At 38.7% G+C, this 26,938-nt stretch overlaps 2 protein-coding genes and 1 long non-coding RNA gene across 4 annotated transcripts; all 3 read right to left on the reverse strand.

The window, feature by feature from the left end:
- Positions 1 to 3,701: 3,701 nt before the first annotated feature.
- Positions 3,702 to 5,307, reverse strand: LOC125001499. Its single transcript, XR_007111694.1, has 3 exons — positions 5,275 to 5,307; positions 5,129 to 5,189; positions 3,702 to 4,018 (listed from the first exon to the last, which is right to left on the reverse strand). It is a non-coding gene; the product is annotated as an uncharacterized LOC125001499 (long non-coding RNA).
- Positions 5,308 to 5,727: 420 nt separating this feature from the next.
- On the reverse strand, positions 5,728 to 22,097 carry LOC125003442. The gene is made up of 7 exons (XM_047577399.1): positions 21,967 to 22,097; positions 21,433 to 21,735; positions 21,125 to 21,358; positions 20,931 to 21,041; positions 6,878 to 7,087; positions 5,848 to 6,177; positions 5,728 to 5,762 (listed from the first exon to the last, which is right to left on the reverse strand). The coding sequence occupies exons 1-7, from the start codon at positions 22,019 to 22,021 to the stop codon at positions 5,728 to 5,730; spliced, it is 1,278 nt and encodes a 425-aa protein (XP_047433355.1). The 5' UTR covers positions 22,022 to 22,097.
- LOC125001473 (carcinoembryonic antigen-related cell adhesion molecule 21-like) lies at positions 17,064 to 19,772 on the reverse strand. Of its 2 annotated transcripts, none has more exons than XM_047577240.1 (4): positions 19,546 to 19,772; positions 18,973 to 19,315; positions 18,827 to 18,890; positions 17,064 to 17,696 (listed from the first exon to the last, which is right to left on the reverse strand). In XM_047577240.1, exons 1-4 carry the CDS (start codon positions 19,676 to 19,678, stop codon positions 17,550 to 17,552), a joined length of 687 nt encoding a protein of 228 aa, XP_047433196.1. In that variant the 5' UTR covers positions 19,679 to 19,772; the 3' UTR covers positions 17,064 to 17,549. The 2 variants fall into 2 exon arrangements, with proteins under 2 accessions (XP_047433196.1, XP_047433197.1); XM_047577241.1 differs by having other exon boundaries at positions 18,827 to 18,887; positions 19,546 to 19,768.
- Positions 22,098 to 26,938: the final 4,841 nt, after the last annotated feature.

The following is a 26,938-nucleotide window of genomic DNA, read 5'->3' on the forward strand; positions in this document are numbered from 1 at the left end:
AGTTAAGCAATTGGACAATGCATGACTTTGTCTTCCATAATAAATCTGAAAAGGGGACATCCAACTGAAAACTTCTTTTGGGTCTTCATTCATTATCTTTGCATAAATTGGCAAATGCTGAACCCAGTTCACTCCTCCTTCTTGATATCGGACTAAGTCATACATCATTTTTTTCCTTAGGACACGGTGGCTTCTCTCCACTTTACCCTGGTGGTAAAGTGGTGGGGACGGTATGGAGAGCTCTGAATGAGTTTTACTTGTAAGGACTCCATAAGTTTTCTTACAGCAACTTTGAACTCCTTCCCTTGGTCATGCTGTATGACTTTTGGTAGACCATGCTCATTGTAAATGTCTTCAAGGTGTCTAGCAATCTCCGCACTGTGTTTACCTTTCAGTGGTCTTAGCCATACATATCTACTAAACACATCTATTACAGTCAGGATGTACCTATATGTGACTCAACTATACCTGACCCTCCATTTAGCCATGTCAACAAGGTCTACCTGGTGTCGACTGCTTTGGCCATGATAGATTTTGGTGAGGGTTCGTTCTGGAATGTTGCCTTGTGGAGCTGGTAACATCTTGATCTGTCCAAGATGTCTTTCACACTTACTCGGCTGAAACCCAAGTACTGTTCCTGAAGGTATATGTTTAATTTTCTTACACCAGAACCTTTTGTTTTATCAAGAGCCTTATTTACAACTGCAGAGATAGTAGACTTTCTGGGTACCAATTTTCCATTAAATGTAATTGACTGACCATCCTCACTGAGGGCATAATGCTGTCTATTCCACCACAGCTGAATAAGTGCAGAGCGCTGGGTCTTGGATCTCTCTGCTACAGGAACATTAAATCCCCCCTTTAGTGTCTTGAATATGACATCGTAGGTCTCATCAGACATTTGTCTGTGTCCATGTCCTCTGCATTCCGAAATGATGTAGGAGAGGATAAAGACTGCTTGTAAAATACCTGCAATGGTGTTAAAGACAAAGTTATTACCTTTTTCAACTTTAAACAGTGACCTGCAAAGAGTTTGTATACAACACACAGGCACAATGTTAAGGTATAAACCTCAGCTCATTCAGCTGTCTTATTATAGCAGATATTTCCTTGCAACAACTTGTATTCATACAAAAGAATGCAACTGCAACAATATGTACTGAGATATAAATCTATACCTGTACATCTTATTAGCCTAGCTATTCCTCTGTTAATGTTAATGATTCTCAATTATATAAGAATGTATCAACAAGGATTCTAGAAAATTAAAGGTGTTAACCGTAGTGAATCAGTTAATTATTTACCCTTCCACATGTTTGAAGTATGGACGTTTGCACACAGTTAAGGTATGTCTAATCAGTCTAGTCAGTCACATGGCTTTGCTAGCTTGACGTGAATTAGCTATACCACTGCCATCTAGTGGTCAAATGCGAGTACTGCTGAAAATATTTCCCTTTGTGCATGCAATATTTCTAACTGGTCTCTGCACAGAATTAAGGAATAAGAATTAAGAAATAAAACCCAATCAACTCATAATTGCCCTTCTAAGCCATCCCGTATAGGTGTGTGTGTATGTGTGTGTGTGTGTTTGTGTGTGTGTGTGTGTTCTATCCAGAAAATAATGTATCGATGATACATATATTAATACCTTATCAGCTCCAGTTGTTACATTTTTATCTAACACCGAGCAAAAACACTAAGAAAATGAACAAAATTCTAAATATAGATGTTGTACAACAAATAATTCTCAAATTAGCTCTTAACAACCATATTTAAGGAGAGTGCTGCATGATACATACCCTTGATGAATGAATATGATGACTATGCAATCAACTATTTTTATGAGCAAACTGCACAGAAACTACAAAAAAATATTTAATTTCCAAGAAATGCAGTCTTGCTTATGTATTATTACATTATCGATTACAGTTATTACATTTCAAAGGATTATTTTAATGCTGTGCCAATAACATAATAATCAGCCAATAACGTAATAACTTATTACATTATTGGCAAAATGTTACTACCTTACTGGCTCAAAAACTTTATTACATTATTGGCAAGTTATTACGTTATTGGCTTTATACATTTGAAATGGCCAAAATTATTACGTTATTGGCAGGTATTACTTACTGACCATTATTACATTATTGGTTGATACAGCCCAGTAACTACATACAAGAACAAACACTGTACAGTTGATGTGCAGTTGCTCTCCTGTATATTACTGTATTATATTAGTATTATAGCTCCATGTAAGACTGTGATAGGTTAAATTTTGCAAACAAAAAACAAATCACGGAGCAATCTTTTCAATCTTCTAGTTGTTGAAATTTGAAACATTATTGAAATATTTAATTGAATTTAGTGTCTGTGTCTCAAAAATCATGGTTGCTTTCATTAATGTGGGTAAATGTTTTTATTATCTGCACTTTGGGTAGAGTCACTCAACCTCAAAAAGACCTTGTGTGTTAGTTTAAGCACAGTCATATGTAACTGTTTAAACTTTACTGGTATGGCATTACACTTCCACATTGGTCCCTCATAAACAAGGAAATTGTGCTGCTGAAGAAGTTGAGCAATGCTGGTAGTTTAGTGTAGTTAGACATAGCTGAAAACATTACATGCCCTTCTTCTCTTTAGGATTATTTATTCTGGGGATTTATTTGATCAAGTTTAACCTTAGATTAGGGGTGGGCGATGTGACGATATTAAATCGTGAACGATTACACGTGAAGACGATCTGTCGAACTGCAGAGATCGTGGGATCGTCTAGGGCACATTCTATAAATTGCAGTTCTATGCTGATGCACCGACGCACCAGACGTATTACGTCGTCAACCTGACCGACCAATCAAAGCGAATTACGGGCAGTGACCCGCTTTCTTACCCGCCCCCTTGTTTATGTGTGTAGCGGTAGCCGCATGGAGAGCCAATGTTGAAATCCAAACAGAGTTGGTCACTAAAAAAAATCCACTTCCATTATATGGAATAGGTTTGGATTTTCCTCAACTGATGAAGCGCAGGCAAATGTTTTGGTAAAGTTTGCACACAACAGGTTCCCACGTCGGGTGGCAACACGACGAACCTGCTCAACCATTTAAAGAGGAAGCATCCCAAACAACAGTCATCATGAACACAGGCATTTAACCAAGGCACTCCGTATGACAAGTCAAGCAAGCGATGGGAAGAGGTAACAGAAGCAGTTACCTTTTATCTTGCAAAAGATGTGGTACCGTTCAAGACGGTAGAAAAGAGGGGTTCAGTAGTTGACCCGCGGTAAGAGCTGCCCAGCCGAAAATACTTGTACAACACTGCCATGCCACAAACTTGATTGTTTACACATGCAGGCAAAACTGCGACTATTTAAAATAAAATCGGTTAAGAGAGGTTCTTTGGACTAAATTGTCTGTTGTTTATTATTCAATTTAATGTCGTGATAAAATCGAAATCGTGATTTTATTTATAAAAAATCGTGATATGTTATTTTTGCCATATCACCCACCCCTACCTTAGATTTATTCATTTAAAAATGAAAAAAATCTCAGTGATCAACAGCTGATGTGTATGTAAAACATTATTTTTTTCTATTTTTATTTATGTTATACTTGAAATTATGACCACAATAAAATACACATACAAGTCAGAGCATGTTTCACTCTTAACACTGCAAGTCTTTCTGGTCTTATGACCTCTTTAAGTTTTTGCTGTGTGACGTTTCATAAATCAGTTTAATTCTGTTTAGCAAAAGAAGCGTAAAATACATTCAAAAAGCTGTCTCCTACACTGACAGATGTATCAATGCATGTTGCTTTCATCTGCAAAGCTCAGTCCTTTCCTGGGTCTCTTAAGTTGTTGTGCTAAAATAAGCTCACTCAGGGTTTGTGTTGGGTCTAAAGCTGACAACAGTATAAGTGGCTTGCTCCTCTCCCTTGAGCTGACATGGCTGGATGTTATCTGTCTGGTTCTTGGTGAACTGGATCTCGCTGTAGTAAGGCTCATTGTGGCCATTGTTTAACTGATGAAGAAAGAAAGAATATTAATTTAAGTTATCACACATCAACTTTCTACTCAAAATGTGTTGACATTTATTGTCTTTATATCTTTTGCAGATTAACAGTACAGATGCATTTACAATAACAATAAGTGGTTTCTTGATTCACAGATTTCAAGGTAGAGTATGACCTCACTCAGCAAAAAAAGAAAAGAAGAATCCTCACTGTGGGATCAATAACAGACACAGTTTATGGCCATGTCTGGATTTTAAATGCTACTGTGAGAGTCATGGGTATTATTTAGAGCACAGGTCTACTACAACGTGTCACACCTAGGACAGGGGTTCTCAAACGTTTTGGAGCTCGGGACCCCTTAAAACTTTCCCCTCATACTCCTCACGCCAATTAATGTTTCAGACGCCATAGGAATTATTTGTTTTAAACTTTTCATTTTGGGCTTAGCATCACTCGAAGTGGACGTACTGAAATATTTGTTCATTGGTGCAAGCAAGAAATGCTAAGCAGCACAGGAGCTGTACCAGAAGTGTCTCATGAGTAAAGCGACAGATACTGGAGAGTGACTCGTGACAGATTTACGTGGCGTCACAGTCATATCAGACTTTTTATTGACCCAACGCTAATGTAGGAGGGAATAATTGGTTTAGTATGTTTGTTTTATTGGTGCAGCAGTCCCCACATGTAATTAACTGACATAACTTTAACAATTTATGGCAAATTATTTTGCGGACCCCAAGCTGTGGCTCGGGGGGGCCTGATGGGTCCAGCGCAAAATCTTTGCTTGGTTAGACATTTTTATATATGTTTTTAAATTTTCACCCACAAATTAAAATTTCTTTTTAGTAAAGGGATAAGGGATCAATTGATATTGAATGCAAAATGATGATGATAATGTATATTCATAAATAGCACTGGGCCAAATTTAATATAGAGCACATATAGTAGGTAGGGGGGTTCCTACTTAATCTCTCCATCAGTTTGGGGTTCTAGGCCTGAAAAGCATTGAAGACCCCTGATTTGGAGGTAACTTAAGTGAGGAATTAAATTACTGACTTGATTAATTTAAAAGAGAGAGAGACAGATCACTTATTGAAAAAGGATTTTTTGGTCTTTACCTGTGCCGTATTGTCTTTAGCTTCAGTTGTGGGAACCTGAACTGAAGTCCTCTTCTTCTTTCTGCTTATGAACGAATGAGTGTAAATGAATACTTGATTCAGATAATAAACGTAACTGGTCTGCAACAGAGCACAGAGTTACTCACCTAAACCAGTAGATGAAAACAACAAGTATCAAAACCAAAAGAGCAACACCGACTCCTGTAGCGACTGCTGATGTTCCTGTGGTTCTCTGGACGGTGAGAGTCTTTTCATCGGAGCTGGTACTTTTAGTGCCAGTTTTGATACAACAAGAGTAGTTTCCTGCATCCTGACTGCTGACTGGGTCTAGAAACAGGCGTTTGTTTTGGTTGTTTGTGAGATTCAGAGGTCGATTGTTGAAGTACCAAATGTAGTTTGTGTTAGTAGGTAGAGGACAGCTGGTCCCACAGGTCAGAGAGACTCTCCCACCCTCTGTCACCACTGCAGGTCGCAGCCGCACTTTGGCACCTGAGAGATTGATGGAGGAAGTAAATGTTAAAAAGACCCAGAGCAACTCATTCTTAGTTAATGATTCAACGAATGTTTAACTGTTTGATGAAAATTGGAGACATTTTAATTCATAACTCTGAGTTTGTCTTCTGTCGAATGAAAACTAAGACAGCAAACAATAAGTCATTGCTGTTACATTCATTAGACAAATACTGACATAGACACTGTTATTTATTGTACTGAATTACCTGTCACAACCAAAGTGACTCCAGGAACATCATCACGTTTCCTTTCTTCATCATCTCCCTGGAGTCTGAATTTGTATTCTGCTGAGTCCTCCTTCTTCAGGTTTTTAATTGTCAGGACGTGTTGGTTCTTCATGTTGTCATGAAACACCACACGACCGGCATCCTCAATCAGCTGCTCACCACTTGTTTCTACTTTATACCATGATTTAGACTTAGGCTTCTTCTTGTGGGGATGAGAGTATTTACTGGAAATGTTCACTGAAGATCCTTTCAGAGCACAGATTCTCCTGCTGATATAATTCACAGTCCAACAGTTCTCCTCATCTGGACCTGAAATACAGAAAACACTATCAGTAGTTATAAAATAATTGTAGGTAACTGTTTATTTAAAGATTGTGTGTGTTAGATGTTCACTGTTTTTCTCTGTCTGTCTCTATAGACAGTTTGAAGCATAGACTGCATTGAACAGTGTGTCCCCACTTCCTTGCATTGGCCAAACTGATGCTATTTTCTCGGGGATACGAGCGGTGCCATGTTATGACTGTGCAGTATGGTCCGAAAGTGGAGTCACGACATCAATGACCTGACTACATGTCCTCCAGACTCACTCGCGTTTTTGTTTCATTAATGCTTCACTCTCACGGTCACACAGGACCTCTTTACGGAGCAGTTGGCAGTCACCATTATGTCACATCCTGTTTCTATAGCGTCAACTAAGTAAAGTGAAACATATGCTGAAAAAATTGACACTTGAACATGCATTGACATTATATTAACACCTAGGTCCCGCCCACTAACATGGAGGAGTTGGATTCTATGACCTACACTGCAGCCAGACACCAGGGGGAGCTCTACTTGTTCGGCTTCACTAATGAGAAGCAGTTCCATCTCCATCTTTATACAGTCTTTGGTCTGAACACTAAAGGGACATCTAGTAGCAACATATTATCAACATATCATCATGAGTTACTTCATAGCATGTATTTATACAGTATGTATGTGTCAGAGCAGATGGTGCACTCATACTCACAGACTTCAGGAGACAGCAGATGGTCTTGATCTTTTACAGCACAGGATAAACCTTTTGTAGGAGATACTGAAAACTCTTGACTCTTTCTTGTATTACTGAGCTGTCGGTTCTGGTACCACCTATAGTCGGTCTGAAGGTCAGACATTGGACAGCTGGTGGTACAGGACACTGCAACTGATGACTCATTTGAAATTCTTCGAACATTTACTTCTGTTGGAAAACAATAAATCTCATTCAGGTAATATTGAAGAAATGGCATGTCACACATAAACTTAAATGTGTGACTCTTGCAGAAAGACAGAATGTTTATAATAGAGGTCTGAATGTCAGACGGGTGTAAACGTTACCGTAAGCTCTGGGATATGTGATGGAGCAGGACTCAGCTACTGATGTCTGGTTATGAGAACACATTCTCCCTTCAGCGTAGGTCACACTGAAGCAGGTCGGAGTGACTGAATCTGAACAAAACCAAAGACGTGTACACAGCAAATTGACAAGAGTTGAATTACTCTTTGGGCTTCTTCACTCGTTGCGCTGTTACTAACCAGCCGAACACCTGCTTAATGAGCTACAGGTTAGCATTGTTAGCATGCATGTCTGGATCACTGTAACATAGAAAGTGAGTAACGGCAGTAAACGGTACGTTTGACTTGACGTTTTGTCTGAGTGAGACGAGTCATGCACTTTGTAACCAGATATATAAAACGTGGTAAGATGATGCTAATGGTTCGGAGTTGCTAGCTAGTGTGCTAAAGTGGTGCTAACGCTACACTGTGCCTTACTGTTGCATGTTCTAATATTTGTGGTGCCAGTTTGAAAATAAGTGTTTTGAACTGCCAACATGACTACCTTTTTATTTTAGTAAAGGTTATTTCCAAGTATTTTTTGTAGGATTATATAGAATTATATTGACACCTTTAAGTGTTTGGGGTAACACTTGTGTAGTTAAGAAATAGTCCTCTGAGAGAGTTAATTGCTAACACTACATAAAAGTGTTAAACTGGTTGGTGTTAGGCAGTGTTAAATTTAACTACAAGAGTCAAATTTACACTAACTTAGTGTAAAGGTACCAATTAACACTCAGAGGTGTGGACCCATATAGACACTTTAAAAGTGTTAAGATCAACTCTTACAGTGTTAATTTGGGTATGTTGATTTTACTGTGTAGAAAGAGTGTGAACAGTAAAAATAAGTGTTTAACAGAGGTTTGTAGCTGTTGTGACTCACCCACTGAGACTTCAGGGGCTCTGAGATCCTCGTAGCCTTTGACAGCACAGGGTATGTGACTGCTTCCTCACTGTGACCAGCTTGGTACCAGGGAGACCAGTCCTCAGAGAGAAACTCTCTGTTCTTGTACCAGATGTAGGGTGCAGGGTTTTCAGTCGGAGCACAACTGCTGCTACACATCAGCATCACTGTCTGTCCCTCTGTGGCAGGAATCACCGTTACCTGCAGGTCTGGTGGTTCATCTTAAATGTTAAATACTTTAATTAAACTTACTTTAAACAATGGTTATTGACAACTTTCATACCTGAAACAATGAGCTGAACTGTTCTCTGGTTGCAGGCGCCTGTTCATTCTTGTTGCTGCTGCAGCAGTAAACTTTTGCATCTTTCTCACTCACATAATTGATTGTTAGAGTGGGGCGACCTTTGTTAAACGTGTTGAATCTCACATGAGTTTCATCTGCAAAGAGCTCTTTCTGAACGTATCTGTCACCGTCATATTGTATAGTGTACCACTTCCTAGTTGAAGAGTAAGTTTGAGCTGGGCAGGGCAGATCCACTGAAGAACCTCTTAAAACGCAGATTTTTTTTTCTTCTCCATTCACACCTTTAACAAAAGAATTTATGAGCAAACATCTGAACATTTTCTATCATTTTAACAGGTGATTGTTAAAAGTAATGTCAGCTTTTACTTTTTTATAATCCTGTCGATAATATTTAGTTTAGTTTTGAAATATTCTTTTTCTTTTACAGTTTGACTCAAACAACAAGACAGGACATTTACATTAGTTTGCAGCTAATCAACATTTTGTAAATAGTTGCAAAGAGGAAGTCATACCTGAAATGTACAGGATCAAAGCCACTAGCATGCATCCAGCGCCTGTCAGTAACATGACTGAATCCTTCTGTTTCTAATCAGAAAGTCAACTGTGCTCCTGTATTCCAGCTGCTACCTTCATGAAACCACCAGCAGTTCACTGACAAATTAACAGTAAGACTGTTGGTGAGTAGGATTGCAGTTAGCAGGTCTTTCATCAAAACATCACTTCCTTCCTCCCTCAGAGGTTACTATTCTAGGCACTTATTTGTGTCTCTGTATGTGTTATGATTTTGTCAGTAAATATAACTCTGTCAGCAATATATAGTTTGTTCATTTTCCTTTAACTGTTAACGTTTCTTTTTCAAATTGTACACCAAAACTTTATGGGTATCAAATACAAGTTAATAAATTAATGTTATGTGTTATCTGTTATCAGTATATTTGTTTGTGCGTACTGTAAACATGATACTATATATGAATACTGTTGCTAAGCTACATTTGAGCAACCAATCCAAAAAGCTGCAGGCTTATAAGACTAAGCAGACCAACCTGAGCACTGCCCGAGAAACCGAACTAAAGTCTCTGTCTGAATGCTCCACAAACGCATACTGGAGTAGTCAGTTTGTGTCCATGTTGACATCTGTCACTGTTGAAAGCTGCTGAGACTTCTCAAGCCTCACGACTGGACCACGGCGCAATGGGACGAGGTAGCTAGGTCTTACGAATGTACATAGGTGTGTGTGTGAAATGAGTGTATCAGGAAGTAACAGTTTGTCACTTTATTTTTTGTCATGGGAGGTTGGAGCAGCAGCAACACAAACAACTATTTAAATGTTTTCAGGGGTAGACTATGTGTATGATGCATCAAGTCATTGACTAAAACCCAACAGAGACAAATAGTCTGGTACGTCTTTGTGAGGGGACATTACAACTAGAAACTCTGACAAAACATTAACACATCAACTTGAAAACGTAATAATGAATATTAAGCAAAGCAAAGCTCAAAAGCAGCTCATGTAGTAAAGAGGTTCTCAATACTGAAAATATAGCGTGAACATCTGTAATGATCTAGATATTAACGAACTGCTATGCATCCACTTTTCTTTAGCTGTAGCAGAACATGATATATATGAAACACAGAACGGATCAGTGTCTTTTCTCCTGACTGTAACAGTAACAGTGAAATTGTCATGGTACTTTTTTTTTTCTTCAGTAAAATGTCTATCCTTGTGTTGCTGTCTTACAAAACAAATAAATGATTCACTCTTGCTGGTGGCTGTGCTAACCACTTCACATGTGACTTAATGTTTCATATAGGTGATAGAAAAAAAAATAAAGACTTCCTCAACTTAAAATAAGCAGCCATATTGGAGGCCTTCGCCCATATGGAGGACCAACTCTGCCAACTAAAAATAAAATACAGAAATAAATGAAAAATACCTACATATATATGCTGTAAATAAATAAATAAATGAGTAAATATTTTTTTTACTTAAATAAACACTAATTTTATTAGGTACACCTCGCTAGTAAAAAGGTTAGACCGCCTTTGGCCTTCAGAACTGCCTTAATTTTTCATGGCGAGTGTATATTTAGGTATTAAGTGATTTATTCATTCATTGACAGCTCAGTCGATCCTCTGTAGATGTAGGGTGCAGGATTTTCAGGATTTCCCTACACAACTGTCGGACTCTTTCCCTTTTTTCAGTTTATGATGAAAAGCATTTATATTACCTGACATGTACACAGCAAAACACAGAAACATACATCCGTTTTCTGCCAAAGACGTGACTGTAGTCCAGTTCACTTTGGCAGAACGAAGAGTGTGAAGGAAAGAAGTGACCTTTGGTTAACAGTCACTGACTTGTCAGCTTTGGAACCAAAACCTGAAAACTTCCTCACAAATGTTTTTTTTTTCTTCTTGTTTTTTAACCTACATGACCTCACTTCTTGTATTTTTTGCACTCACTTACACCCACCATGTATACATATAGCATGATGACCACCTCCCTAACGTTGTGCAGGTCTCCCTTGTGCCTCTTAAACAGTTGTGGCTCATCAGAGAATGTGAACAGGGAAGGGTAGACGTCTAAATAACATCCACATGAATTAATTTATTTCTCCTGTCAGTTTCAATGTTGTGGCTGATCTGTGTATGTGATGATGATGATTTTATTTCATTTACTTTGTTTAAGTGCACAATATATTCATGAACAGTCCGACTGTCTACGATGTTTTAAAACTGTAAGTTCCTGTTTTGTTTCTGCTGAAAACATGAATCATTCTTTGACAAAGAAGAATCTTTACCTCAGTGATTAGTCATGAAGACTATTTCATTATCCCAGTGTAGTAACCGATAATGTAATAATGGCCAATAATTTAATACCTGCCAGTAACGTAATAATTTTGACCATTGCAAATAAAGCCAATAATGTAATAACTTGTCAATAATGTAATAAAGTTTTTGAGCCAGTAAGGTAGTAACATTTTGCAAATAATGTAATAAATTATTACGTTATTGGCTGGTTATTACGTTATTGGCTCAGCATTAAAGAATCCTTTGAAATGTAATAACTGTAGCTGATAATGTAATAATACATAAATAGGACTGCATTTCTTGTAAACAAAATATTTTTTGTACATTTTGTGCAGTTTGCTCATCAGAAATACAGTAGATATAGTGGATGGCATAGTCGTCATATTCATTCATCAAGGGTATGTATTATGCAGCACTCTCTCTCCTTAAATATGGTTGTAAGAGCCAATTTGAGAATTATTTGTTGTACAACATCTATATTTAAAATTGTGTTTATTTGTTTAGATATGTAAGTTCAGAATTTCAGGTCAGTGTTGGATGTTTCATTGTCAAATGAATTTGCCACATTTAATTCTTGGAAAACGTTTAATTATGAACATTTTTCATACATTTCTCAAGGGAAAACGATTCAGTTCTCACTTAAAACTCAAAACTGTATTTAAACAATGGGAATGGCACTATAATGGCGCTTAACCTCAACATACAACACAGAACATGAACTCATTTAGAAATGTAAATAGTGTTGAGTTGAACTGAGGGAAAAACATCATAAAAACAAACAAACAACAAAATAAAATTGGCATTACTTCTTCCAGTAAATGTCCTTTACTTTGTATTGTCCAAAAGCTACATCACCAAAAAGAATCCAGGCTTTCATCCATCGTCTGTCATTGCCAAATAACTTTTTTATTCGTGAGCTTAGACCACTGCTGCGTCCAGCAGCCTTGTAGAGCTTCATAACACTAATGGAACAGTTATCTTCTTTGTCCAGTTGTAGGCTCCCTGCAAGTGATTCTCTTATGTATAGGTTGGGATGAAATAGTGCTGACAGTTCACGGAATAAGAGTGAGACTCGATTAAATTGACATATCTTGCTTGAGAGAAAATTCAATGATTCTTGATAAGATCTCTGAAGGTAGGTATTGAACTTCATGCTCATTGCCAGCATCCTCAACCATGTCAAGGAAAGGGTTAGCTAGAGACTGACCATCAGCATTAGGTGGAAACCCTGGTTCAGGCTCAGACAGAAGGCCGGGGTTCATCATCAGGCAGGGCAGGTTTGGCCACAGGCATAGAGGCAGGTTCGGCATCATATAGAGCACAAAGTTCAGTGTCAGACAGAGGGGCAGGTTGGGACACTCTATGCATCTCTGCCTCCTGAATGGCCTGAATGTAAGTCAGAACAGGTACTTCTAAACTTACATAATGTTCCTCCTGTCCCTGTCAGCAAAATGTCCAAGTACCAAAAGAGGCAGGTTTTCACAGTAAGCACCAGATGGTGATATTACAGAGGTGGAATCCAAAGCAAGAGTCGACACAATAAGGAACTGAACATTAAAAATCTGGGATGCTCTCTGAAGAGTTAGGTGGTCACCGTATGTACCCTGTTGTGCCATCCTCTGTAAACATGTCCCCTCAACATACTCCAAAAGGGGTGTCGTATCCACTCCATATGGATCAAGTGTTAGGTCGGCAACTATTTCTTGATGCAATGTTTCTGCAGAACGGAAAATTCCAATAGTGGCCAATTGGTCAGAAATTGCAGCAAACTGGCAGTTGCCATCAGGGATTGGGTCAAAGCGAATGTTCAGCTTTGAGGAATCAAACTCTTCCAATCTGTCCTCATGTGAGTAAGGTATTTGCAGGTTCATTTGTTGAACTGATTTGGGCTGAGACTTTGAGCGTTGCTTTTCTTCTAGTCTTGTCATACTGGTCACATCAGAAACTGAGAACCACTTTTGTGTTGGAGTGGGGCTATTTGGCATTTGAAACTCAACCTTGTATTTGTGCAAATTAAGGTTTCTTGCCACAACAACCCCTGGTATCACAGATTGTTTCTGTGAGACTCTGTGATGGCCACTCTTGGCCCTGACCAAGACATTATCACATAGCCTGTACACAGAGACTCTAAACTTCCCGGACTGATTATGTCAGTGTATGCAGAGGTGCGTTGCTTTTTGTGCCCTTTTCTGATCCTGTTTCGGTCACATCAAACAAAGCCTCTTCTTTTGGATGGGCTGTGTTTTGTTGCCTGGTGGGCAGTGTTCTTTTCTTGGAAGAGTTAAGTCAATTGGACATGCATGACTTGTCTTCCTAATAAATCTGAAGGGAATCCACTGAAAACTCTTTGGTCTTCATTCATTATCTTTGCATAAATTGGCAAATGCTGAACCCAGTTCACTCCTCCTTCTTGATATCGACTAAGTCATACATCATTTTTTTCCTTAGACACGGTGCTTCTCTCCACTTTACCTGGTGGTAAATGGGGGGACGGTATGGAGAGCTCTGAATGAGTTTTACTTGTAAGGACTCCATATTTTCATTACAGCAACTTTGAACTCCTTCCCTTGTCATGCTGTATGACTTTTGGTAGACCATGCTCATTGTCAAATGTCTTCAAGTGTCTAGCAATCCGCACTGTGTTACCTTACAGTGGTCTTAGCCATACATATCTACTAAACACATCTATACAGTCAGGACGTACCTCTATGTGACTCAACTATACCTGACCTCCATTTAGCCATGTCAACAAGGTCTACTGGTGTCGACTGCTTTGGCCATGATAGATTTTGTGAGGGTCGTTCTGAATGTTGCTGTGGAGCTGGTAACATCTTGATCTGTCCAAGATGTCTTTCACACTTGCTCGCGAAACCCAGTACTGTCCTGAAGGTATATGTTAATATTCTACACCAGAACCTTTTGTTTTATCAAGAGCCTTATTTACAACTGCAGAGATAGTAGACTTTCTGGTACCAATTTCATTAATGTAATTGACGACCACCTCACTGAGGCATAATGCTGTCTATTCCACCACAGCTAATAATGCAGAGCGCTGGGTCTTGGATCTCTCAGCTACAGGAACATTAAATCCCCCCTTTAGTGTCTTGAATATGACATACGTAGTCTCATCAGACATTGTCTGTCATGTCTCTGCATTCCGAAATGATGTAGAGAGATAAAGATGCTCTGTAAAATACCTACAATGTGTTAAAGACAAAGTTATTACCCTTTCAACTGTTAAACAGTGACCTGCAAAGAGTTGTATCACAAACACAGGCACAATGTTAAGGTATAAACCTCAGCTCATTCAGCTGTCTTATTATAGCAGATATTTCCTTGCAACAACTTGTATTCATACAAAAGAATGCATGGATTCTACAAAATTAAAGGTGTTAACCGTAGTGAATCAGTTAATTATTTACCCTTCCACATGTTTGAAGTATGGACGTTTGCACACAGTTAAGGTATGTAATCATCTAGTCATCAATGGCTTTGCTAGCTGACGGAATTCTATACCACTGCCATCTAGTGGTCAAATGCGAGTACTGCTGAAAATATTTCCCTTTGCGCATGCAACATTTCTAACTGGTCTCTGCACAGAATTAAGGAATAAGAATTAAGAAATAAAACCCAATCAACTCATAATTGCCCCTCTAAGCCATCCCGTATAGGTGTGTGTGTGTGTGTGTGTGTGTGTGTGTGTGTGTGTGTGTGTGTGTGTGTGTGTGTGCGTGTTCTATCCAGAAAATAATGTATCGATGATACATATATTATTACCTTATCAGCTCCAGTTGTTACATTCTCATCTAACACCGAGCAAACACACTAAGAAAATGAACAAAATTCTAAATATAGATGTTGTACAACAAATAATTCTCAAATTGGCTCTTACAACCATATTTAAGGAGAGTGCTGCATGATACATACCCTTGATGAATGAATATGATGACTATGCAATCAACTATTTTTATGAGCAAACTGCACAGAAACTACAAAAAAATATTTTATTTCCAAGAAATGCAGTCTTGCTTATGTATTATTACATAATCGGCTACAGTTATTACATTTCAAAGGATTATTTTAATGCTGTTCCAATAACATAATAACTTATTACATTATTGGCAAAATGTTACTACCTTACTGGCTCAAAAACTTTATTACATTATTGGCAAGTTATTACATTATTGGCTTTATACATTTGAAATGGCCAAACTTATTACGTTATTGGCAGGTATTACATTACTGACCATTATTACATTATTGGTTGATACAGCCCAGTAACTACATACAAGAACAAACAGTGTACAGTTGATGTGCAGTTGCTCTACTGTATATTACTGTATTATATTAGTATTATAGCTCCATGTAAGACTGTAATAGGTTAAATTTTGCAAACAAAAAACAAATCACGGAGCAATCTTTTCAATCTTCTAGTTGTTTGTTGTCAGAAAAGTATTGAAATTTGAAACATTACTGAAATATTTAATTGAATTTAGTGTCTGTGTCTCAAAATTCATGGTCGCTTTCATTAATGTGGGTAAATGTTTTTATTATCTGCACTTTGGGTAGAGTCACTCAACCTCAAAAAGACCTTGTGTGTTAGTTTAAGCATAGTCATATGTTTAAGCTGTTTAAACTGTACTATATGTTATGGCATTACACTTCCACATTGGTCCCTCATAAACAAGGAAATTGTGCTGCTGAAGAAGTTGAGCAACAGGTTTTTGCAATGCTGGTAGTTTAGTGTAGTCAGACATAGCTGAAAACATTACATGCCCTTCTTCTCTTTAGGATTATTTATTCTGGGGATTTATTTGATCAAGTTTAACCTTAGATTAGGGGTGGGCGATATGACGATATTAAATCGTGAACGATTACAACGTGAAGACGATCTGTCGAACTGCAGAGATCGTGGGATCGTCTAGGGCACATTCTATAAATTGCAGTTCTATGCTGATGCACCGACGCACCAGACGTATTACGTCGTCAACCTGACTGACCAATCATAGCGAATTACGGGCAATGACGCGCTTTCTTACCCGCCCCCTTGTTTATGTGTGTAGCGGTAGCCGCATGGAGAGCCAAGGCTGAAATCCAAACGGAGTTGGTCACTAAAAAAAATCCACTTCCATTATATGGAATAGGTTTGGATTTTCCTCAACTGATGAAGCGCAGGCAAATGTTTTGTGCAAAGTTTGCACACAACAGGTTCCCACGTCGGGTGGCAACACGACGAACCTGCTCAACCATTTAAAGAGGAAGCATGCCAAACAACAGTCATCATGAACACAGGCATTTAACAAAGGCACTCCGTATGACAAGTCAAGCAAGCGATGGGAAGAGGTAACAGAAGCAGTTACCTTTTATCTTGCAAAAGATTTGGTACCGTTCAAGACGGTAGAAAACGAGGGTTTCAGTAGTTGACCCGCGGTAAGAGCTGCCCAGCCGAAAATACTTGTACAACACTGCCATGCCACGTCTCTTAAACTTGATTGTTTGCACATGCAGGCAAAATTGCGACTATTTAAAATAAAATCGGTTAAGAAAGGTTCTTTGGACTAAATTGTCTGTTTTTCATGATTCAATTTAATATCGTGATAAAATCGAAATCGTGATTTTATTTTTAAAAAATCGTGATATGATATTTTTGCCATATCGCCAACCCCTACCTTAGATTTGTTCATTTAAAAATGAAAAATAAATCTCAGTAAAAAACATCAAATTTGGTTGAAAAAAGTTATTAGTAGTTGACTAGTAGACAACTTTATGGGATCAAAATGTAGTGGACTACAAATCTGATTTTGATATGTAGCAAAAAAAAAGTCATTAATTTAATCTAACTAAATGGTGAATGGTGGAAGAGGCTCTAGAAATGTTTGTAGCATCAAGATCAACTTTGTTGTTAAACAGTTTCAACAATATCCATTTTTAGGTTTAAGTCTTAATTCTCTGCCATTTTAACCATTGTACCAATACAAAGTCTGTCTTTCTTAACAGTTGATGTGTATGTAAAACATTTTTTTTTCTATTTTTATTTATGTTATACTTGAAATTATGACCACAATAAAATACACATACAAGCCAGAGCATGTTTCACTCTTAACACTGCAAGTCTTTCTGGTCTTATGACCTCTTTAAGTTTTTGCTGTGTGACGTTTCATAAATCAGTTTAATTCTGTTTAGCAAAAGAAGCGTAAAATACATTCAAAAAGCTGTCTCCTTCACTGACAGATGTATCAATGCATGTTGCTTTCATCTGCAAAGCTCAGTCATTTCCTGGGTCTCTTAAGTTGTTGTGCTAAAATAAGCTCACTCAGGGTTTGTGTTGGGTCTAAAGCTGACAAAAGTACAAGTGGCTTGCTCCTCTCCCTTGAGCTGACGTGGCTGGATGTTATCTGTCTGGTTCTCGGTGAACTGGATCTCGCTGTAGTAAGGCTCATTGTGGCCATTGTTTAACTGATGAAGAAAGAAAGAATATTAATTTAAATTATCACACATCAACTTTCTACTCAAAATGTGTTGACATTTATTGTCTTTATATCTTTTGCAGATTAACAGTACAGATGCATTTACAATAACAATAAGTGGTTTCTTGATTCCCAGATTTCAAGGTAGAGTATGAACTCACTCAGCAAAAAAAGAAAAGAAGAATCCTCACTGTGGGATCAATAACAGACACAGTTTATGGCCATGTCTGGATTTTAAATGGTGCTGTGAGAGTCATGGGTATTATTTAGAGCACAGGTCTACTACAACGTGTCACACCTAGGACAGGGGTTCTCAGAAGTTTTGGAACTTGGGACCCCTTAAAACTTTCCCCTCATACTCCTCATGCCAATTAATGTTTACTACCATTTAAGATTTCAGACGCCATAGGAATTATTTGTTTTAAACTTTTCATTTTGGGCTTAGCATCACTCGAAGTGGATGTACTTAAATATTTGTTCATTGTCACAAGCAAGAAATGCTAAGCAGCACAGGAGCTGTACCAGAAGTGTCTCATGAGTAAAGCGACAGATACGGGAGAGTGACTCGTGACAGATTTACGTGGCGTCACAGTCATATCAGACTTTTTATTGACCCAACGCTAATGTAGGAGGGAATAATTGGTTTAGTATGTTTGTTTTATTGGTGCTGCGGTCCCCACATGTAATTAACTGACATAACTTTAACAATTTATGGCAAATTATTTTGCGGACCCCCAAGCTGTGGCTCGGGGACCCCGATGGGTCCAGCGCAAAATCTTTGCTTGGTTAGACATTTTTTATATATGTTTTTGAATTTTCACCCACAAATTAAAATTTCTTTTTAGTAAAGGGATAAGGGATCAATTAATATTGAATACAAAATGATGATAATAATGTATATTCATAAATAGCACTGGGACAAATTTAATATAGAGCACATATAGTAGGTAGGGGGGTTCCTACTTAATCTCTCCATCAGTTTGGGGTTCTAGGCCTGAAAAGCATTGAAGACCCCTGATTTGGAGGTAACTTAAGTGAGGAATTAAATTACTGACTTGATTAATTTAAAAGTGAGAGAGAGAGAGATCACTTATTGAAAAAGGAATTTTGGGTCTTTACCTGTGCCGTATTGTCTTTAGCTTCAGTTGTGGGAACCTGAACTGAAGTCCTCTTCTTCTTTCTGCTTATGAACAAATGAGTGTAAATGAATACTTGATTCAGATAATACATGTAACTGGTCTGCAACAGAGCACAGAGTTACTCACCTAAACCAGTAGATGAAAACAAGAAGTATCAAAACCAAAAGAGCAACACCGACTCCTGTAGCGACTGCTGATGTTCCTGTGGTTCTCTGGACGGTGAGAGTCTTTTCATCGGAGCAGGTACTTTTAGTGCCAGTTTTGATACAACAAGAGTAGTTTCCTGCATCCTGACTGCTGACTGGGTCTAGAAACAGGCGTTTGTTTTGGTTGTTTGTGAGATTCAGAGGTCGATTGTTGAAATACCAAATGTAGTTTGTGTTAGTAGGTAGAGGACAGCTGGTCCCACAGGTCAGAGAGACTCTCCCACCCTCTGTCACCACTTTAGGTCGCAGCCGCACTTTGAGGCCTGAAAGATTGATGGAGGAAGTAAATGTTAAAAAGACCCAGAGCAACTCATTGTTAGTGAATGATTCAACGAATGTTTAACTGTTTGATGAAAATTGGAGACATTTTAATTCATAACTCTGAGTTTGTCTTCTGTCGAATGTAAACTAAGACAGCAAACAATAAGTCATTGCTGTTACCTTCGTTAGACAAATACTGACATAGACACTGTTATTTATTGTACTGAATTACCTATCACAACCAAAGTGACTCCAGGAACATCATCCCGTTTCCTTTCTTCATCATCTCCCTGGAGTCTGAATTTGTATTCTGCTGAGTCCTCCTTCTTCAGGTTTTTAATTGTCAGAACGTGTTGGGTCTTCATGTTATCATGAAACACCACACGATCTGCATCCTCAATCAGCTGCTCACCACTTGTTTCTACTTTATACCATGATTTAGACTTAGGCTTCTTCTTATGGGAATGAGAGTATTTACTGGAAATGTTCACTGAAGATCCTTTCAGAGCACAGATTCTCCTGCTGATATAATTCACAGTCCGACAGTTCTCCTCATCTGGACCTGAAATACACAAAACACTATCAGTAGTTATAAAATAATTGTAGGTAACTGTTTATTTAAAGATTGTGTGTGTTAGATGTTCACTGTTTTCTCTGTCTGTCTCTATAGACAGTTTGAAGCATAGACTGTATTGAACAGTGTGTCCCCACCTCCTTTCATTGGCCAAACTGATGCTGTTTTCCCTGGGATATGGGCGGTGCCATGTTTCAACTGTGCAGTACGGTCCAAAAGTGGAGCCACGACATCAATGACCTGGCTACATGTCCTCCAGACTCACTGGCGTTTTTGTTTCATTAATGCTGCACTCTCACGGTCACACAGGACCTCTTTATGGAGCAGTTGGCAGTCACCATTATGTCACATCCTGTTTCTATATCATCAACTAAGTAAAGTGAAACATATGCAAAAAAAAATGACACTTGAACATGCATTGACATATGAACCACCTAGGTCCCACCCACTAACATGGAGGAGTTGGATTCTATGACCTATACTGCAGCCAGACACCAGAGGGAGCTCTACTTGCTTGGCTTCACTAATGAGAAGCAGTTCCATCTCCATCTTTATACAGTCTATGGTCTGAACACTAAAGGGACATCTAGTAGCAACATATTATCAACATATCATCATGAGTTACTACATAGCATGTATTTATACAGTATGATACAGTATGTATGTGTGAGAGCAGATGGTGCACTCATACTCACAGACTTCAGGAGACAGCAGATGGTCTTGATCTTTTACAGCACAGGATAAACTTTTCGTAGGAGATACTGAAAACTCTTGACTCTGTCTTTTATCACTGAGCTGTCGGTTCTGGTACCACCTATAGTCGGTCTGAAGGTCAGACATTGGACAGCTGGTGGTACAGGACACTGCAACTGATGACTCATTTGAAGTCCTTTGAACATGTACTTCTGTTGATAAAACAATAAATCTCATTCAGGTAATATTGAAGAAATGGCATGTCACACATAAACTTAAATGTGTGACTCATGCAGAAAGACAGAATGTTTATAATAGAGGTCTGAAGGTCAGACAGGTGTAAACGTTACCGTAAGCTCTGGGATATGTGATGGAGCAGGACTCAGCTACTGACGTCTGGTTATGAGAACACATTCTCCCTTCAGCGTAGGTCACACTGAAGCAGGTCGGAGTGACTGAATCTGAACAAAACCAAAGACGTGTAGAAAGAGTGTGAACAGTAAAAATAAGTGTTTAACAGAGGTTTGTAGCTGTTGTGACTCACCCACTGAGACTTCAGGGGCTCTGAGATCCTCGTAGCCTTTGACAGCACAGGAGTATGTGACTGCTTCCTCACTGCTGACCAGCTCTTGGTACCAGGGAGACCAGTCCTCACTGAGAAACTCTCTGTTCTTGTACCAGATGTAGGCTGCAGGGTTTTCAGTCAGAGGACAACTGGTGCTACACATCAGCATCACTGTCTGTCCCTCTGTGGCAGGAATCACCTTTACCTGCAGGTCTGGTGGTTCATCTTAAATGTTAAATACTTTTACTAGACTTACTTTAAACAATGGTTATTGACAACTTTCATACCTGAAACAATGAGCTGAACTGTTCTCTGGTTGCAGGCGTCTGGTTCATTCTTGTTGCTGCTGCAGCAGTAAACTTTTGCATCTTTCTCACTCACATAATTGATCGTTAGAGTGGGGAGACCTTTGTTAGACGTGTTGAATCTCACATGAGTTTCATCTGCAAAGAGCTCTTTCTGAACAGATCTGTCACCGTCACGTTGTATAGTGTACCACTTCCTAGTTGAAGAGTAAGTTTGAGCTGGGCAGGGCAGATCCACTGAAGAACCTCTTAAAACGCAGATGCTTTTTCCTTCTCCATTCACCCCTTTAACAAAAGAGTTTATGAGCAAACATCTGAACATTTTCTATCATTTTAACAGGTGATTGTTAAAAGTAATGTCAGCTTTTACTTTTTTATAATCCTGTCGATAATATTTAGTTTAGTTTTGAAATATTCTTTTTCTTTTACAGTTTCACTCAAACAACAAGACAGGACATTTACATTAGTTTGCTGCTAATCAACATTTTGTAAATAGTTGCAAAGAGGAAGTCATACCTGAAATGTACAGGATCAAAGCCACTAGCATGCATCCAGCGCCTGTCAGTAACATGACTGAATCCTTCTGTTTCTAATCAGAAAGTCAACTGTGCTCCTGTATTCCAGCTGCTACCTTCATGAAACCACCAGCATTTCACTGACAAATTAACACTAAGACTGTTGTTGAGTAGGATTGCAGTTAACAGGTCTTTCATCAAAACATCACTTCCTTCCTCTTTCAGAGGTTACTATTCTAGGCACTTATTTGTGTCTCTGTATGTGTCATGATTTTGTCAGTAAACATAACTCTGTCAGCAATATATAGTTTGTTCATTTTCCTTTAACTGTTAACGTTTCTTTTTCAAATTGTACACCAAAAAACTTTTATGGGGTATCAAATACAAGTTAATAAATTAAATGTTATGTGTTATCTGTTATCAGTATATTTGTTTGTGCGTACTGTAAACATGATACTATATATGAATACTGTTGCTAAGCTACATTTGAGCAACCAATCCAAAAAGCTGCAGGCTTATAAGACTAAGCAGACCAACCTGAGCACTGCCCGAGAAACCGAACTAAAGCCTCTGTCTGAATGCTCCACAAACGCATACTGGAGTAGTCAGTTTGTGTCCATGTTGACATCTGTCACTGTTGAAAGCTGCTGAGACTTCCCAAGCCTCATGACTGGACCACGGCGCAATGGGACGAGGTAGCTAGGTCTTACGAATGTACATAGGTGTGTGTGTGTGTGGGTGTGTGTGTGTGTGTGTGTTTGAAATGAGTGTGTCAGGAAGTAACAGTTTGTCACTTTATTTTTTGTCATGGGAGGTTGGAGCAGCAGCAACACAAACAACTATTTAAATGTTTTCTGGGGTAGACTATGTGTATGATGCATCAAGTCATTGACTAAAACCCAGCAGAGACAAATAGTCTGGTACGTCTTTGTGAGGTGACATTACAACTACAAACTCTGAGAAAACATTAACACACCAACTTGAAAACATAATAATGAATATTAAGCAAAGCAAAGCTCAAAAGCAGCTCATGTAGTAAAGAGGTTCTCAATACTGAAAATGCAGCGTGAACATCTGTAATGATCTAGATATTAACAAACTGCTATGCATCCGCTTTTCTTTAGCTGTAGCAGAACATGATATATATGAAACACAGAGCGGATCAGTGTCTTTTCTGAGAGTGAGACTTTCATGGACACTTAACAGAGATTGTAATAATAATACTGTAAAAATGTACTCTGACAGCGCACAACAAAAATGACCTTTTTGTTTTTGTTTTTCTTCAGTAAAATGTCTGTCTTTGTGTTGCTGTCTTACAAAACAAATTAATGAGTCACTCTTGTTGGTGGCTGTGCTAACCACTTCACATATGACTTAATGTTTCACATAGAAGATATAAATAAAATTAAAGACTTCCTGCACTTCAACTTTAAAGCAGCCGTCACCAACACATCCCAAGCAGAACTCATTCAGAAGATGAAAACTGCACTAAGTGCACAACTTTAACTCTCCATTACACGTGGATTTTAAAGTCACATCTATACAGACAAAAACACTTTAAAATGTTTTAGATCACACATACAATGAAGTTGGAGCACCTTCTCGTTTCTTGTCTGTCCACCAGGGGGCGCCCACATCACAGTCTCTAACATACTGTACTGTAGAGGCCTTTGGTCACCTTTTTTTTTTCACTACAATTCAACAAATATTTGAGAAACTGCCTTGGTACTCAAGGCAGGTGCAGTGTGTCTGTTTGTGTGTTGTCTCGATTACAGCCAATCCCAGTTCAGTGCCCAGTCATAACTCTGCAAGCTGCTAGACTTTGCAAGGACGAAGTGTGCGAGTATGTGAGTCCGTCTGTGTCCGTGTGTGTGAGAGGTTTGCGTAGAAGTGATGAAAAAATAATTTATCTGAAGCTTTGGAAACCATTTAAATCTAAGTTCTTATTTGTCGGCAGAAAGAAGAGGGAATTAATTTGCTTTACTTCTGTTACGACAGAGACACGAGTGTGGAAAGTACAGCGCAGAGGAAGTTCCAGAGAAGAATGTCAGAAACAACAAGGCCCTGCAGTCACAGCTCTTAATGCAGCTTAGCAGCTGAATAGCTGAACCAATGTGTATGACCAGCGAGCCATTATAAGCTGCTACCGTTCTGAGGTGACTGACGTCCAGTAGAACGCTTGACACCCTCTAAGAGCACTAATATAGGACAGAACCGGGGAGTGACTTATCTGTGGTCTTAGGCACATTGGTTGGCAAGACCAGAGTTGAGTAGGCTATGGTATTAATTTCATTATAAATGCAGGCATCTAGTAAATATGGTTGAGTCTATATGGCGATTTGATTAGTCTACGTGTAGCCTAATTTTCATGTTCCAGCTCCAGTTAATCGGTAACGCCAATACGTTTAGCTTTTATACATTTGGTTCAACCAATTGAGACGTCTGATGTCACCACTTTTGATTCTATGAACCTGTGGTATGTGGAATACTTTCACTGCCACGCTCACTCCAAGAAATGATTGATATGAGTCAAAAATGTAAATAATCATCAATGACTAAAACCCCAATGATTTGAAACTCAACGCAAGTATGCAAGGGGAGCTGCAGATACAAGCCGCGACTCCACCTCATAGTGTGAACACAATGCAGCAGAAGGTGAAAACACATTAGCACAGCTGCACCTGTTCGTGCAGTTTACCAGGTCCATTGGTTTAATCAGTATTTCAAGGTGAACTTGTGCAATCAAGAACTTCATGAGATAAACTAAAGTTTGATAAGGTCTCATAATTATTTCCCAGAAGCCTTCCTCAAATACACACACGTTTATATTACCATATTATTCTTTGCCGTGAACTTTGAAAGCTGTGTAAAATACGAGATAATTCTGTATTAATTTATTTTTGAGATTAGAAGAACGTGCTGTAGTGTGTGTAGTTGTGTGTAAAGTTCACATGGAGGTGCTCTTCATTTGGCTCAGTTTTGTTTTCCAGCCATATTCTTTAATCATCTTGATGACTAATAACTATGTTTCTGTGTAGAGATCAACCGATATAGATTTTTTTATGGACAATATTTGGAGCCGATACTGCCTTTATCTCCCTCCGTTTTCATGATAGAGATGGCACAATAATAACAAAGTGTCAAGTCTCAATTTAATCAAAAACTCAAAGGATAGTTAACGCTCTTATGCATACAAAAATAAAAATAAACAGATACCGATACCAGTAAAAAAACGGCAATTATCAGCCCAATGTATTCTCCGGCCATACTAGACAAACGCCTTAGCTCTCCACCCAACGCCATAACCTACGCTGTAGCTTGACACGTACCTCCCCTGAAAGATAGCTACATATTGGTCCGTCTGCTTCTTAAACAACATCTACTCTTATCTCTTTTCTGCATTGCAGTGACTTCAGTCAAACGTAATCATCTAAGTTCCAGTTGCTGTTGTTTGAAGTGCACCGAGAAACACAACAGAGCTGACCACGCTTTACTGATATAATTACAGAACGACGGGGACTCACGACATGTGTGAATACTCTGTGTAGATCTCTCGCTGGAGCGTAAACCAGATTTGTTCTGTCTGTTGTTTGGTGCTGGGTAGGTCTTTAGATAAAAACAGCAGTCTACTGTGGCTGTAAACAACACTGGCGAGACTGCTGAGAGCGAATCAAAGCAGTAAACTCGCAGGCAATAAACTCAATTAAGTTGCTCCACTCCACTGCAGACTCGAGTGGTGATTCTGTCTTTCTGTCACTGTAAATGACAGCTTTAAATCTCGGTTCATCCGTTTACACGTATGAAAGAGCACGAGATAAATGGATGTCTACTTTAATGGGTTTATTTCCAACAAGTGATTTGTTCTGATGTGCGTCTTCATGCTTTAACATTTCACTCTCTAGGCAGCCGCTGGTGCCAAACCGAGCCAGACAGATTAATTAGACAAACCAGTTGTGGTTAGTGCCTCTTAATACCGAAAGCAAAGCCTCATCAGCTTTTATAAGCCCTGCCTTCACTTTCAGCGCCTCCAGCGCAGGCTTGTCGAGCACTTGTCTCCGTCTTATCCAGGACTTTTAATGACTCCTTCACAGAGATATGGAGGATAATAATGCGGGCTGATGAAAAGGAGAGCAGAGCCAGGCCACTTCATGTCTCAACACAAGTGAGAATCTCGGTCTTCCCACCATCACCTGCTGGCAAGTTGGCAAGCAGGTAATAACAACACTGTATAATTAAGACATAAACACACACAAGTATGCCTGTGCTTTATAGGCTGCTGCCAAAAATGAACTTTGGCATTGGTTTAGGAATTCTTTCTTTCTCCTTCTTCTTTTTTTTTTTTTTTTTAACTTGAAATACCAGTGAGCTTTCTGCTTTATTAAAAAGCCATTAGTGGCAGCCTTGGATCCAAGGTGTCGTGTTGGCTGTGTATACACAAACTTATAGTGGATATCCCCCTGTCAGGACTTTTTTTTTTTTTTTTTTCCCTTATGGAAGTAAATGCGACATGTTTCTGTCAGAGTCCTGTTACACAGCATTTGAATTATTGTGCCTTGTTTATAGAGTTATTGCTCGTTTTGGGATTCACAGTTTGTGGTGCTGTTGGACTGAAGTGCATCATTCAGGGAGATGCCTCCATTATTTAGTCTACCCACACTCATATACACTATACTATGTGTGATGGCCGTTTAAGGTTACTCAAAGTGCGCATTTTTAAACCTGGATTCATGCGTAGATTAAAAATTTTGCATGTCATGTTTGCACACTTTTCTTATCATATTAGAGATCTTAATTTAGCACAGCTATGAAAGCTCTAGTATGTCATAAAAGTGTGTGTAACAGTGTTAAAGATGCTTTTTGAAAATGTGCTACATATCTAGACATCAATCTGAAACATACAAATACACAGCAACATTAGATTTAGTCATGTTTACGTCTACTATAGTGGAAAATGTTTTTCTCCACCACATCCG

This window comes from Mugil cephalus, chromosome 2 (assembly GCF_022458985.1).
Source record: "Mugil cephalus isolate CIBA_MC_2020 chromosome 2, CIBA_Mcephalus_1.1, whole genome shotgun sequence".
Lineage (NCBI taxonomy): Eukaryota > Metazoa > Chordata > Actinopteri > Mugiliformes > Mugilidae > Mugil > Mugil cephalus.